This window comes from Epinephelus lanceolatus, chromosome 6 (assembly GCF_041903045.1).
Source record: "Epinephelus lanceolatus isolate andai-2023 chromosome 6, ASM4190304v1, whole genome shotgun sequence".
Lineage (NCBI taxonomy): Eukaryota > Metazoa > Chordata > Actinopteri > Perciformes > Serranidae > Epinephelus > Epinephelus lanceolatus.
Genome location: NC_135739.1, coordinates 42004557 through 42021494, shown reverse-complemented (window position 1 = coordinate 42021494; position 16938 = coordinate 42004557). Strand labels below are relative to the sequence as shown.

The following is a 16938-nucleotide window of genomic DNA, read 5'->3' as shown; positions in this document are numbered from 1 at the left end:
AATATTGTTAGGGTCAAGTGTTAGTTCAGGGAGGACACGATGTCAAGCCCAGCTCACATCCCAGCTACATCAGCTGATCTCAAGTAGCCCAATCAACTGATGGATCAGCTGATTGACGGAAGGGAGTCAGCTGATAGATAATATAATTCCTTTCTATGCAACCAATACTTGTCAGTGTCATTTCTGTTTGTCATTGATGTTGCTCTGTTGTGTTCCCAGGGGGGAACTGAGGTGTGTTGTCTCCATCTTAGGCTTTCCACGTAGGTGCATAAAAGGGCGGAGAGGTGTGCTCTCTGTCCCTTAGGCATTCCATGTAAGCCCGTGGAAGGCAGAGAGGTGTGCTCTCTCTGCCTCAGGCTTTCCTCATATGTGTGTGAAAGGGCAGAGAGGTGTGCTCTTTCCACCTTAGGCTTTCTGCGTAGGGAAGGCGTAGAGGAAAGGCAGATAAGCCCCAGAACAGAGCCATACTGCCAAATATAATACTGCAATGGAAATAAAGTTTTCTTTGACTAAAGTGGTCCTGACTGAAACACATTTTTGACATCTCCTAAACCATAGATCTGATTGCTACCAAATTTTCTGTGGATCATTGCTGGACCAAGCTTATTAAAACAGCAAAAGTTTGTTGATATTTTCTTGCTTTTCGATGATAATGACCAGTGAACTTTAGAAAGGGTGTGGCCCAGCACATAAATAAACCTAACTCCATAACTGTTGCACCAAATTTTCTAGATATAGACCGTTTTCTACCCTTTTTTTTTCAACCTGATTAAGAACCAGTCCCTGGTGAAAGCAATGAGTTAGGATATGAAGATAGATTAGATATTTGTCAGTGTCGTACACGTTCACAAAGTGACTGTTTGTGGGTTACATTTGGTAGAAAACCAAAGGAAAGAGCTGGGCAGCTGGTGACGTTTTGTTCCATTTCTGCTGTAACAGGTAGCCTGGCTATATGGCACACACACTTGAGTGTTCAGTAAGTACTAGAATCCTGCTGATTCAAAAGCTTTGAAAATGTTTATGTGTGTCATGGCAGTAGTTATGGTCCTCGTTGGGACCATGCTTAGTGCTGTCAGTTTTAGCAAATGACACAGGATTTGTACTGAAAATGTCGAACTTACTTTATGCAACACTTTTATATTGTGGGATTTAATGAACATTTCAGTCACAAGAGACACTTTTAAGCAGTTTTAATAATTGCTTCCATTACCATAGGTAGTATAGATTAAAGGAAAACAAGATTAAGCCACACTTATCTTTCTCATTGGCATCCTCTTCCTGTCTTCTCTAGTGTAAACTGTAGTAGCTGAATGCAGGCTTGACAGGCTATCTTTAACACACTCATAGTGTCACTCAGTGTTGTGTAATCTGATCGCTGATCCCTCCTGTACCCTACTCTGCATCCATGTCTGCTTCACTGACAGAAGCAGACAGAGCCTAATCTATTTTTAGAAACATGAAGCTGTAAGAAGAAAAAAAAAACTTTAAAAGCTGCATTTCCATTAGAAACTTTCGGTATAGTATGATTAGAACCAAAATTAACTCCTAAGAACATGTCCCAGACCCTGGATCCATTTAGCATTTCCACTGCAGACAGTACTCTTAAGGCTCTGACACACCAAGCCGACGGTCAGACGTTGGGTCAGTGTTGGGTTGTCCGTGAGCGTCTGTTACCTTTGTCAGTGTAGTGTGTCCCACACTCTTGCCCCTTGTCAGTCCCCCTTGTTGTTGTCTTTTTTGTTTTTTTGATTCAGCATCCTGAATCAGCCAATCGGCAATTTCATCCACCGTCGGGAAATGAAATCACTCTCAGGATAGTATAACTAGCATCAAGACAGTCTTCCACTTTGCCTTTTTGAATGAGGATTATAGAAGACTGCCATCTGGCGGTGTGGGGAGTTATTTCTGCTCATGCAGGCGCAGAACTTTCATGCTGGTTGGCATGTTCATGTGCAACTTTTTGGCAAAGACGCAGGTAACATGAAGCGATGCAATAGTCAGCTTTCATTGTCACTAGTATTCTGATGTTGGTTTAGTGTGTCTGGGCCTTTAAACGTAGGTGGGGTTCTTGTCACTCACTGCTCCATCCAGCTCTTGCTTTATTTCCTCTTCAGCAGTGATGCAGAGAGAAGTCTGCACCTTGCTGCACACTGACATTTTCAGAACAAAAAGAACAGGCTGGAGTGAGAGTCTCTCTCTCTTTTTTTTTTTTTAAAGATATTTTTTTTGGGGCATTTTGCCTTTAATGGACAAGACTGGAAGGGAAAGGGGGAGAAAGAGAGAGAAGGGATGACATGCAGCAAAGGGCCACAGGCTTGACTCGAACTCGGGCCACTGCGGCAACAGCCTCATACATGGGGCGCCTGCTCTATCCACTAAGCCACCAACGCCCGAGTGAGAGTCTCTCTTGATGGGATATTTAAAAATAGCAGGTTTGTGCATTGAGTCCTTGTCAGGCAGGAGCAGGGGTGTAGTGCTGCCAGCAGAGGAAACAGAATATTTGAAGCTCAAAATTAAAGATCCAATCATCATGAAATGGAGTGGTCTGCAGTTGTCATGTTGAAATTATGGAATCATGTTGTCAACTCATGCATTGAGTAACATGCACGAAAAAGTTGCCGGTAGCTGCTGGCAGTTGGCACAGTGAATGGAATTATTTTTTCTCAGTCTATAACTGCTGTTAACTAGTAAAGATGATAAAGCATCAAAATATCTTTTCATTTTATAGTTAGAGTTTACTCATGTGTGAACAGTGGTTACATAAGCCTCAAATGCAGCCACAACTCACCCCTGAGCAAGAGTGATGGTTCTTTATTGACCAGTTAACGGACTGCAGTGTTCCCAGCTCCACTTTTTAGTTTGGTACACATTCTAATGTGACCGTGTGAATGTGAACGGGACTGCTCGGTAGAAATGAAGCTATAGTGTCCATCAGTATAACATATCTATATATATTTGTTTATTTGTTTATTTGGATCCCCATTAGTTGATGCCAAGGCAGCAACTACTCTTCCTGGGGTCCATGTACAAAAATGTCCAAACTACAAAATTAAAAACATGCAATGCAATACAACAACAAAAAACTACACAAGATCACATCACCATCCCCACCCCACCCCCATACATATACACATTTATATACATATAATTTATATAGATACACATACACACACACACACACACACACACACACGCCTACACACGCCTACACATAAGCATTAAAACCATTAATAGCCAGTGATACAATATTCACTCGAAGCAACCCATTTTTTAAGACAATTTTTGAACCTTACTTTGTTAGGGATTTTTTTTTTAGTGAATCGGGTAGGGAGTTCCACTGAGTGGAGGCTCTGTAAAAAAACAGTTTTCTGGATTGCACTGGTTTTGGGTATTGGAACTACTACGTAATGTTGTGTTGCTTGTCTTGTGGTATAAGTGTGTCTGTCATTGATATACAAAATCTTAGCATGAAATTCCTTAGGTGTAGCTTGAAACAAAATATTCCTAAAAAACACGAGAAGATTGCACATCAATCTATCCTCCACTTTAAGCCAGACAAGAGCCGTCTCTTTCTCTCGCAATGAAAGGTATAAACCGCAATAAAAGGTATAAACCTTTCATTGCGAGAGAAAGAGACGGCTCTTTTTTCAATGCATAGTTAGATCCAAAGATGATACGTTTAGTTTTTATAATATTTAGTACTAATTTGTTATTTTCTACCCAATTTGATACGCAATCAAGCTCTCTCTGTAAGCTTTCATTAAGCACAGTCAGGCTATTGGAGGATCTATATAATGTGCAATCGTCAGCAAAGATTGTCATGGTTGATTCTTTTAACACCAAAGGCAAATCATTAGTAAAAATGGAGAAAAGGAGTGGCCCAAGGCAACTTCCTTGAGGAACACCCCATTCTGACCTTTTTTTAACAGAGAGACTGCCATTAAAATAGACACATTGTGATCTGTCATTTAAGTAGCTCCTTAGCCAGTCGACAGCATTTACACTAAAACCATAAACGGAAAGTTTTTTCAATAATAGATCATGATCGATCACATCAAATGCTGCACTGAAGTCAAGTAAAACAGCACCAACAAGATTTTTGTTATCTATTTGACACAACCAGTTGTCCGTCATTTGTGTTAGAGCTGTGCAGGTGGAGTGATTCACTTTATAGGCATGTTGAAACTCAGAACCAAGGTCATTAATGGAAAAATAATTCATGATTTGATCAAACACAGTTTTTCTAAAAGTTTACTTAAAACGGGAAGAATACTAAGTGGTCTACTATTCTCCTTGCTGAAGGGACTTCTATTATTCTTTGGTATGGGAATAATTTTAGCAACTTTCCAAGCATGAGGAAATATATTCTGTTTAAGGCTCAGGTTAAAAATATGACATACAGGTTCAGTGATATAGGCAGCTATTAATTTAATTAATTTATCATCAAGATTATCCATCCCAAACTCTATGTCATCTTTTACTGAGGCCAACATTTTTCTCACATCCCCAACTGGTTTGAAGCTAAATTTGCAGGTTTTGTTGATCATGATACATTTATTGATTAAGTCTTCTGATATTGTGCAATTTGAAGTGTTCATTTTCTGTCTTAAATTTTCAACTTTATTGACAAAATAGTCATTAAGATGATCAGCAATTTTATGAGGTTTTGTGATAAATATTCCCTCTGATTCAATAAAGGAAGGAGTGGTTGCTCTGGATCTACCAAGTATATTATTAAAGGTATTCCATAGTTTCTTCCCATCATGCTTTAAATCATTAATCTTCTTTTGATAATACTGTCTTTTTTTTTTGTCTATTCATTTTTGTGACCTTGTTTCTGAGTGAACGATATTTGGTCCAATAAAAAGAGTCACGTGTTCTTACTGCACTTCTTTTCATTTCATCCCTACTAGCCATGTCAGATTTTAATTCTTTATCAAGCCATGGGGCTGGTCTACTTCTGACTGTGAATTTTTTCATTGGTGCATGTTTATTAGATATAGTCCACAACATTTCTAATAGCAATTGCAACGCAGCATCTGTATCTGTTTCACCATAAATTTTATCCCACTGTTGGTACTTTATATCATTGATACATTTTTCTCCACAGAAGGATTTATATGATCTTTGCATAACAATTTTGGACCCAGTTTTCAGCAGTTTAGTTTTCCTTTCTATCATGACTATATTGTGATCACTAAAACCTACAGGAAAAGATACTGCCCTGCAACAGAGCTCACTGGCATTAGTGTAAATGTGATCTATACATGTGGCAGACAGTCTTCCAGTTGCATTTAAACTTATCCTAGTTGGTTCATTAATCATTTGATTCAAATGACATACATTCATTGCTACCCTAATTTTCTCTTTTAGAGGACACGAAGAAGAAAGCCAGTCAATGTTTAGGTCACCCAAAAAATACACCTCTCTGTCCTCATCTGTTACTTTTTGTAGCATAGTACACATTTCTTCAGTATATTTTACATTTGAATTTGGAGGTCTATAACAACAGCCAATGAGTATGGGTTTTATGTGCGGAAGATGAATTTGGAGCCACAGAGGTTCTATAACTGGGTTCATGAGATCTTTTCTGGTCTTCACAGGAATATGGTTTTGGACATATATAGCAACACCTCCCCCAAACCTATTTCTGTCTTTTCTAAAAGTGCAGTAACCAGGTATTTCTATCTCCCCATCACTAGTTAAAGCATCTAAGTGTGTTTCGGAGACTGTCATTATATTTATATTATCATTTTTCAAAATTGTCAGAAGTTCCTGAATTTTATGCTTAAGACTGCAAATGTTAAGATGTGCATTCTTAAAGCTTTTTTTATGTTGACCGAGGGGCATTATTTAATCCATAATTCCAATAACAAATCAATACACCAACTATGAAGCTGTACATCTTGCAGAACCATTGTATGTGTACAGGCCCATTTATTAAGATCTCAGGACACATCACATATTCATGTTAATTTTGATCAAACCTATCCAGTTGGTCAATGCTCTTGATGCATAACCCTCTGGCATTCTCAGGTGCACCCATCGGCTTTATAAAAACTTTGCAGCTGGCTGTCCACGTGGACTGTATTTTTCCCTGCTTTCTAAGCCACCTGGCCTTGCCAACAATCTCAGCATTTTTTTTGGTGAGGTGCTCATTTATGTATACATTAGTACCCCTTAGATTTCTCCCTTGTTTGAGCAACGCAACCTTATGTTTTCTATTTGCAAAGCGAATGATTATTGCAGGCATGGAAGGTTTGTTCTTCAGGGTCCTGATTGGCAACATGTGACAGGCTTCTATACTCGCTTCATCAATTGAAATGTTTCTACTTCTAAGAAAGGCTGATACCTGCTTTTCAGTTGTCTCTTCGTAGTCCATGTTGCCCTCTGGTTCCAGTCCCTTCACGGCCTGACGGTAGCTTAGCGGTCTGACCTCCAACCCCGAGATTATGACATTGTTTATTCTTGAATGTTGTTCCAGGCGATTTTCCAGTTCCACAATTCTCTATATAATATATATATATATATATATATATATATATATATATATATATATATATATGTACACACAAAGCTTTTCTTTATTATCGTTATTATTTTCTTTTGTCAGATGGAAAAACCTGGTGGAGGCAGGAGGTATCGACTTCCCAGCATCACCTGAAGAACTGGAAGGTGAGTATGTTTTCATATGTTTGGGGGGAGTTTCCTCTCAATAAAAAAAAAAAAATTTTTCTCTACAATGTATGTGTACTGAATAATAATATACCATAAAGATGTGTATCAGCTATATATTATAACCAAATATAACCATAACCTTACCATCCTTACCATGCTTCAACAAACAGGTTGTACAGGTACAGGTTGTTGTATGTCATGCGACCGTGTCTTAAAAGGGTTTCTACCATGGTTCTACCAATAAAAAATGTTAAAGGGATAGTTCGACATTTTGGCAAATTCACCTATTGCCGTAATCCCTATAGTCATATGGGTAGGTACATTACCTTTAATTGTCAGTGCCTGCTGTTCTGATATCGGTGGAGCAGAGCTGCCCGCTGCTTAGCGCACAGAATGGAGGTGAACGGTACAGCCCCTTTTCTCCCTCAAAACTAATCAAATACAACATCAAATGACTCCAAAATGCTCTTGTGGACAACTTGTAGTTTACACATTCACCACGCTATGAAATAATAATGTAATATTACAAGACAGAGTTGTTTTGAAGCCAAATGCACAGCCAGAACTACATTCCAGATATACAGTACTTGCTGGGCGGAGTGATTTCAAACAGCGTATGTTTAGTGCAGTTACTCCCATCATCAAAACAACAAGTTTGTTGGGAAGAAGCCAGAATATACAGAGAAAGAGTTACAGGTTTTGGAAGAAGAGAGAGCAAGAAGAGAGGTTGAGGCTGCCGAGCAACCAGGGGCTGAGGGGAGACCCAGAACCAGTGGTGTAAATGTGGGGCTTACTGGCCACTTTATTAGGTACACCTGTACAATATAAATATAGAGTACGCCTCAAAATAATCACCGAAACACGGGGAGAACATGCTAACTCCACACTCATAAATCACCACAAGTCCTGAAGGAACAACAACATAAAATGTTCCCTAGCAGTCTGTTTATTCCCAACAATGAGAAGTAATGCCAGTCACTTCACTATATGCTCTGGGCAAGCACTTACCCATAACATAACCACAACAACATTTGCATTTTAGCCTTATTTACCATGCTTGGGTTGTAGGCTAATGTTACTCAACATGGAGGTAACGTTACAGCAGAGAGATTGCTGAGCAAAATACACAACGATCACTTACCACGTCTGCTTGTTTTGTGATGCCGACAGATGGTGTGGCAGTATCTAAGAAAAGTGTTTGAACCATTCCTGAGCTTCTGCGCTCCATCCTTTCAACGTAGTCCTCTGGTAAAAAATGGCAGGAGCACACAAACATTTTCCGGACCATTTCCACAGGCGTGTTGGGATCGATGTCCAGCACAAATAGCCATTGTTTCATCCTGTCCGTATTACTGGTTGAAAGTACGTGAAACTTCACTTTGCTCCATGTCTTTCGCTTGTTACTGCAACCTTTTACAATGCATGTGTAAACCATGATTTACAAAAACACTTCTAAACTTTCCTCAAACCTTCTGGTGTGTCCAGCTGATGATACCGCAAATGGCTACAAGCAATAACAACGGCATTGTCTCAGCTGCACACTGTGTCACTCCGCCCAGTGGTTTACTCAAGAAAGTAGTTCAGAGTATTTGCTTCATATGTCGTAATGTTACTTAATTATACATTATTATTTCATAGCGTGGGGAATGCACAAGCATTGTTGTGTTGTCCACTAGAGTGTTTTGGAGTCATTTGATGGTGTATTTGATTAGTTTTGAGGGAGAGAAGGGGCTGTACCATTCACCTCCATTTCAGCGGGCAGCTCTGCTCCACCGATCTCAGAACTGCAGACACTGACAATTAAAGGTAATGTACCTACCCATATGACTATAGGGATTACGGCAATAGGCGAATTTGCCAAAATGTCGAACTATCCCTTTAAATGCACACGTTATAGTACACAAAATCTGGTCTCCTGCATGGAAATGTGACATGGGACATGTCTATTCACCATCCCAACCTTACCTCAGTTACTCTCCACCTCCCTACAAAAAGGACACACTACCTCCTCCATTGGCACTGACCTTTGGCAACTAAAAAGGCCACGACTTCTGGTGCAAAATGTCCAGGCCTCATACATATGCAGGCACAATAGGCTCATACCAGGATTAAATACATAACTTCACACACACATCTAATAATCTACAATGATGAAGTGATGATTTAATATCCAAAATGTCAAAGGTCAACCTTACTGTGGCATCATAATGTTCTGCATAAACCACTTTTCTTGGCCATTCCTCAACATTATGTCAGAAGCAGAGGGGGAGATATTTGGTCAGATGCTGAATTGGTGACACTAATCTTGGGTATCCACTTTGAAACAATAACATATTTAAGAAGGTGCACACATTGAAATCGCAGCACCAGGGGCGAAAATCCCATTTCATAGTTGGGGGGGACAATAAACACTAAAATTTTAGAGAATAATTCCAGGGGGGGACAAGGAAAAAAAGTTGTAGCCTGTCTTTTATACAGCATCTTTTACCGCAATTTGACGCTTTAATCTTCTCTCTATCTCTCCAACAGGCAGAGTGAATGTCTATACTAACTAAACTAAAACTAAAACTAAACATTTCCTGCAATTAAACTGGTAAACTGGTTTATAAACAGTGTGCTGTGAGATCTGCCGCTGCGCACCTCACAACCGTGTGTAATAGTCGTGTGTAATGACCGCTCCTCGTCTGCACGCCTTTGATGTTTGTCTCACTGACAGGAGGAGAGCCTACAGACAGGTACCCATACGAGCCACTCCGCCACAACCATGCGTAATAGTCGTGCGTAATGGCCACTCCTCGTCTGCATGTCTTTCATGTTTGTCTCACTGACAGGTGGAGAGCCTACAGACAGGTACCCATTGCTCCGCCACTGACTGCTCTTGCCCTGTCCTCCTCCACTAAACTCTGAGCTTAATCATTAGCTTTTAGCTTAGCAGCACTCGTAATTGAGTAGGCTTTTGAATAATGCGGGAGAAATGTTGCAGACAGTTTATATTATCAGCCTGGGCCTGGGGCTTGTTGTAACAGTAAATGGGATGTGTAGCCTAAGTTAAACTGTGTCTGTGTAAGTGAACATCTTACCCTGCGATGTGCGATGTGGGCAGCGGTTCCAGCCACACGCTGCTACTGCAGCCCCGCCCGTTGGAAAGAGTGTGGGATATACCACTACTAGGAATGGGAGGGGGGGACTAAATCTAAACTAAAGATTTAAATAGCACATTATTGCGCGATTATAATGAGCACCGCTTACATTGTGCTTTCAATAAATACTACTGCATTGTTCAAAAATTATTAATTGTGTCTCAAATGATTCTAGGGGGGTACAGCTTTACTGAAGGGGGAGTCATGTCCCCCCCTGTCCCCCCCGGGATTTCCGCCCCTGCTCAGCACATTACAGCCATCTTTTATCTGCATACTGTAATATGTTTACAAACATAGCTTCCACTCTCAAGTTTTTTAACATTATTTCTATCACAGGGTATTCCATCTTCCTTGTACCCTGAGCTAAGAAAAAGGCGGAAAGCCATCTGACTTCGGCTCCTAAATTGAGAAAGTATTATGTCATTACCAAAGACATCCAGATGCAGACAAGAAGGTAGCCCAATGTACAAACAAAACAAAAAGGGTTAAAACCTGCCATCAAACTGACTGACTGCTCTTAATACAGGGTGTAATGTTTAAAACTCAGTCTAAATTATCAAGCTGTTTTTTTTTTTTTTGTTTCTTTTTTTTTTGCATTAGTGATTTTTGGCAACACAATACACAGAGCGCAGTAGTAAAACTTATCAACAAAGGTTAGGTTTAGGAAAAGAAACATGGTGAGGACGTACCTTAAAATGACTCAAAGTTCACTCAAAGTTCACATGGATCCAAGCATGCAACTCCAGGGAGTTTTTTTTTTTTTTAGGACTGCTTCTTAGTTTACTGTCATCAGCACATTGGTCACATGATCGCAGCCTTTCAAAATATGTGGAATATGTATGAATTTGGGTGCATTGCTTTTCGTAGGAAAACATACAAAAAATTGCAGATAAAAAGAAACTTTGAATTCAGACTTTCTGAAGGCCCTCATGTGCTCATGTTGTTCCCATCACTATTGCACCCCCAGCAACTACCCTGTGATTGCTGTGTCAGCAAGGGGGTGTCTGTAAGATGATCCGACGAGCTGTTCACCTGAGGCATACTGTGGTTTTTAGCCATGAATTAATGTGCTCATGAATGAAAGAATGTATTAAAATCAGAAGGAAAAGTAGTGAGATTTACTGACAAGCTGTAAAACTGCATATATTTCATCATCAGCCAGATTCCATTACATTTCCTACTTGATCTGGGCCTGAAGTTCCTGCCAGACACTGCAGAGAAACTCATTTTATAAGTGGTGTTAAAATATTAACCTCGCCTGCACAACAGGAAGGTGTCACTTACAATTAAGTAATTAAAGAGGTGCAGATGTTGGCTGCAGGTATGGCCATGAAGACAGGGCCTCTATAGGCTGAAAGCCAGACACAGTTTCCATGTCAAAGAGCTGATGGAACAGGACAGATCAGATTTCAGTTTCCACATGTAACATTGTAAGTTACTAAATTAAATGCAAATACTGCTATAGTGGCACGGCTCTGGTAAAGCTGGTCATTGGTCAGTCACCACTTAAGTCTCGACTGGGATATCTCAACATATATTGAAAGAATGCCATGGAATTTGTTTTAGGCATTAATGGTCTCCAAGGGATGAGTGCAAATAGAGTGATCCAGTAATGACCTTTTTCTGTAGGCCGACACAGAAATTAGCATCACCTGGTTCCTTCAGGTTGTGTCAACCTCAGCCGTTATTTCAACCCAAAAATTCATTTAAATAACCTACTGACTTCAAGGCGAGGGGACCCGGAATGCTAAAATGCCAACTCATTTCTGGGTTTAAGGATTCCTTCCTGGGGCACTCTGTGACTTTGGTTATTGTCTGTGTTTTCATCCAACTGGTGCTGGCAGGTTATAGTTTCTGTTTTGTAAAATATCTCCCAATCTAATAAATGGACTGGCACAAATTTATCACAAACATTCATGTTGCTTTTTGTGTGTGTGTGTGTGTGTTGCTCCAGCTCTGATCGGCAGTGATGGAAACACAACATCGGGGTGAACGTGTACATTTTAGCCCCTTTACTGGCCAGATGCGGTAATGCACTACCACAGAATACTGTCTGTCTCTGTCCAAGCAGCGCTTAAACATCAATCCAAATTAGTTTGCGCTGAGTTTAAAAGAGAGACTGAATAACTAAGTGATATACAGTTTTAAAAACAAGTAATCACTGTAACATCTTCAAAGGTTCCATGCTGCTTTTTACTGTTTAGTAATCTGTTTTCTGGCCTGTCCGTGACATCGAACATGACACTGCAAAAAAACACCCATTCACAGAAAGGCATGCTCATCTGCAGTAGACCTACAATATGTACACAGCTCTGGTCTACTGGCAGTGGGAAAGGAGTCTATAGCCTATTTTTAGTGGGTTTACCTGTGTTTAAAAAACCCATGTACACATGCTAATTTTGGTGTAAAAGGCGTGTGCCCACTATCTGCAATCAGTAACTGCCAGGCCCCCTGGAGATAGAACGTTGGTGAGTGTCTGTGAATGTAATGGCAGTCATAAACAGCTGATAAGCCGTTTGTCACTCTCTTCAAACATGTTCAAACATGTCAGTCTGTGATGATGCACTCTCTCCTGAAGACACGGACTGTAATATCTTCCAGTAAGGTTAAATATGACATTTTAACACCTGCCTGGAGGTAAATCAGAATCTTTTTATGTCCTGCATGCCTATTAATAGGCTACCAATGAAGAAGTTGGCTACAAAAGAACATTTGCACAATTTCTATAAAATAAAAACTGGGACGCTCCACTTTTTATAGTTGAATTTTTTGATAAATAATTAATGACGATGAAAGGGTGTCAGTTTCATTGTTATTTAATACATTTGACAAATGCATAAGTAAATTAATGGCTTTAAATGTTGTCTATTAAAGCCTTTTAAAATAATTAATTAGTTTTAATGTCTTTAGTTACAAGGCAGTTCTAAATTTGGTGACACAGTAGGAACAGAGTCAGGAAAGATAAAATGTATGAATCCCTGATTTCTGCTAAGCACAGATGTGAGTACATTGTGTGAGTGAAGCCTTATGTAAATACAGCAGTATTACTGGTAGAAGGATTTGTTTTATTTAATTACTACTGAGCCAGCTGCCACAACACATCTGATTTGGTTGTCAACACAAGAAAGGATGCAATCGAGGGGTAGCTTGGCTGCCTCACTCCAGTCGTCCCCCGTGGTGTCGCACCCTTCACTGAGTGGTCAGGCCACCGTGGTCAGGTCCACTCTAATCCTCATGGTAAATGGACTTGCATTTGTTAGACTTTGTAGTCTTCTAACCACTCAAAGCTCTTTCACATGCCACATTCACCCACATTTGTAGACTATTACACAAGCATACACATGCATCAAAGCTATTCAAAGAAGGCTGGAACACACGCTTTGACGCCATGGGAGTATGAAACATGTGCAGTGTTACTGAAGCTGAAGTTGGAGGGTTACAGCAGATGGTGCTAGAAATAAAGGGATGGTATCTGTTCAGATACTCCCTGGGTGCACCCTTCTTAGCCTCCTTGGTTGCACTCGGCCTGACAGAACCTTTTTGATACACTCAATTGGATGGCAATCAATATACAACAGAACATTTTTATATAGAAAGCATTTGTTTATGGTCTTTATTAAGGACCTTATTCTGATTCTGACTCAAGGCTGACTAAGAACACCTATGATAGTGCACCACCTATTAAGCCTTTTGGTAGGTGCACACAAGATTTCACTGTGCATGTATTGTACCTGTACCACGTGACTTCTCCTCTTTTTTTTAACCTCCTTGACATTCACTGACACGCCAATAAATTAGCCATTGGGAGTAATTTGGGGTTCAATATCTTGACCAAGGAAACGTTGACATGTGGACTGGAGGAGCTGAAAATCAAACCGCCAATCTTTCAGCCTGCTCTACTGCCTTAGCCATAGAGGGCCTCTTCTCATGTCACCAGTCGTGCACAGTTTGACATTGATCTCAGCTCTTTTGGGTTAATAAATAAATGCAGACACAAAACTGGACCAAAATACTTCAGGGATGAGGATCATTTTTCATTTTCCATCAAGGTCTTAACAAAAGTTGCTCTTTGCATTTGTGTCTCTGTACCTCTGGCGGGCTAATACTTATAAGATCTGCTCTTCTACCAGTCAATGAGGGCTTGTTAAACACTATTGGAGTACACTATATATAGTGTATATACAGTCATACTTCTGTCCACCTTCCCACCACTGGGCTGCTCCAGTGAAAACATTTAACCCTGACTGCATCTGTCATTGTGATTGCATCTCCTTTCTGCTTGATAACATGTTTTACAATGAAGTGCAGTGAATCAGTGAATCTATCGGCTTCCCTAACTGAGCAGCCAGCCTGATGACCAAAGTGTGTTCCTTGATGTAATCAGGTGATGCTGTGGGTGATGGCGTCATTGCTAACACTAGTAAAAGATGTGTTTTCTGAGGACAATAAAGAGGCTCATCCAGACCTCCAGCGTGTCCAAAGGCAGCCCTTCTTGTCTCCTGCTGAAGATCTGGAACAGGACAGCAGTGTTCACGCACCCTGGCCTCAAGCCCTTGGTAAGCATTACATTATCTTATGTCATTAGTCTACAATCTATTTTTTGTTGCTGTTTTACTTCACATCCTTGTAACGTTTTATTTGATGATTATGACATGTAAACAGCTGTCGTATTTGCTGTTTTTAAGTGATTTAGTCATACGCCCTATCGTTAGAAAGCTATGCTCCTTGCAGTTTAATTGATGTGGATCATTTTAAGATACAGCCACCACAGCAGGTTCAATAAATACTTCTTTCAGACAAACAACAAACAAATGAACAGTTAAAACTTTTTATTTCTCCAATCATAAGATAGATAGATAGATAGATAGATAGATAGATAGATAGATAGGAATCATTACATCCATAGATATCCCCAAACTGCCTTTGTATCATTTGAAATGGTTATATTTCTCTTCTTGCTATATGTAATAAAAAATGTTTTTCTTATCAAGTGATGTTTTCCAGAAGTGTTTTTATATACAGTAACCTCTGAAATAGATATTTCTGTCTTGGTTGCTTTGTTTTTCACTCATAATCACACATTCAGTACATTATTTTATCCTCTTTTCTTTTAAAAGTGCCTGGACAAAACCTTAGAAAAACATGTAAAATGTTTCTTTTGTATTATATTTACTTTGAATTTGGACTATTTAAGGCTTCATGATATTGCCCCATTGTGTTTTCCAGTTAATAAGTCCCAGTTCTAGTCATCTGCAGCATCTTTTTCCAAGAAATCAGGATTTTAAAAAAAAACTTCTATTGCAGTGTCTTAGTGACTCTGAATGTTGGTGAAAGAACTTCAGAGTGTTATCCTTTTAAATGATACCATGCACGTACAGTACAGGCCAAAAGTTTGGACACACCTTCTCATTCAATGCGTTTTCTTTATTTTCATGACTATTTACATTGTAGATTCTCACTGAAGGCATCAAAACTATGAATGAACACATGTGGAGTTATGTACTTAACAAAAAAAGGTGAAATAACAGAAAACATGTTTTATATTCTAGTTTCTTCAAAATAGCCACCCTTTGCTCTGATTACTGCTTTGCACACTCTTGGCATTCTCTCCATGAGCTTCAAGAGGTAGTCACCTGAAATGGTTTTCCAACAGTCTTGAAGGAGTTCCCAGAGGTGTTTAGCACTTGTTGGCCCCTTTGCCTTCACTCTGCGGTCCAGCTCACCCCAAACCATCTGGATTGGGTTCAGGTCCGGTGACTGTGGAGGCCAGGTCATCTGCCGCAGCACTCCATCACTCTCCTTCTTGGTCAAATAGCCCTTACACAGCCTGGAGGTGTGTTTGGGGTCATTGTCCTGTTGAAAAATAAATGATCGTCCAACTAAACGCAAACCGGATGGGATGGCATGTCGCTGCAGGATGCTGTGGTAGCCATGCTGGTTCAGTGTGCCTTCAATTTTGAATAAATCCCCAACAGTGTCACCAGCAAAACACCCCCACACCATCACACCTCCTCCTCCATGCTTCACAGTGGGAACCAGGCATGTGGAATCCATCCGTTCACCTTTTCTGCGTCTCACAAAGACACGGCGGTTGGAACCAAAGATCTCAAATTTGGACTCATCAGACCAAAGCACAGATTTCCACTGGTCTAATGTCCATTCCTTGTGTTTCTTGGCCCAAACAAATCTCTTCAGCTTGTTGCCTCTCCTTAGCAGTGGTTTCCTAGCAGCTATTTGACCATGAAGGCCTGATTGGCGCAGTCTCCTCTTAACAGTTGTTCTAGAGATGGGTCTGCTGCTAGAACTCTGTGTGGCATTCATCTGGTCTCTGATCTGAGCTGCTGTTAACTTGCGATTTCTGAGGCCGGTGACTCGGATGAACTTATCCTCAGAAGCAGAGGTGACTCTTGGTCTTCCTTTCCTGGGTCGGTCCTCATGTGTGCCAGTTTCGTTGTAGCGCTTGATGGTTTTTGCGACTCCACTTGGGGACACATTTAAAGTTTTTGCAATTTTCCGGACTGACTGACCTTCATTTCTTAAAGTAATGATGGCCACTCGTTTTTCTTTAGTTAGCTGATTGGTTCTTGCCATAATATGAATTTTAACAGTTGTCCAATAGGGCTGTCGGCTGTGTATTAACCTGACTTCTGCACAACACAACTGATGGTCCCAACCCCATTGATAAAGCAAGAAATTCCACTAATTAACCCTGATAAGGCACACCTGTGAAGTGGAAACCATTTCAGGTGACTACCTCTTGAAGCTCATGGAGAGAATGCCAAGAGTGTGCAAAGCAGTAATCAGAGTAAAGGGTGGCTATTTTGAAGAAACTAGAATATAAAACATGTTTTCAGTTATTTCACCTTTTTTTGTTAAGTACATAACTCCACATGTGTTCATTCATAGTTTTGATGCCTTCAGTGAGAATCTACAATGTAAATAGTCATGAAAATAAAGAAAACGCATTGAATGAGAAGGTGTGTCCAAACTTTTGGCCTGTACTGTACATGTACTAAAATTTGAACAAGAACAGCTTTCAATGTGCTTTGGGTATGACCTCGATAAGCGTTTAAGGTGAATTTAGTTGAATTTTACTGGAATGGTAAGAAGTTAAACTTAA

At 40.1% G+C, this 16938-nt stretch overlaps 1 protein-coding gene across 1 annotated transcript in view; it reads left to right on the top strand.

Moving 5' to 3' along the window:
• LOC117253759 (uncharacterized) overlaps positions 1-16938 on the top strand; it is a 43770-nt gene that overhangs the window by 19013 nt on the left and 7819 nt on the right. Inside the window, exons 2-3 of the mRNA XM_078169131.1 lie at positions 6578-6675; positions 14203-14374. Coding sequence (XP_078025257.1) covers positions 6578-6675; positions 14203-14374 — 270 coding nt within the window. The remainder of the gene's footprint in view (positions 1-6577; positions 6676-14202; positions 14375-16938) is intronic.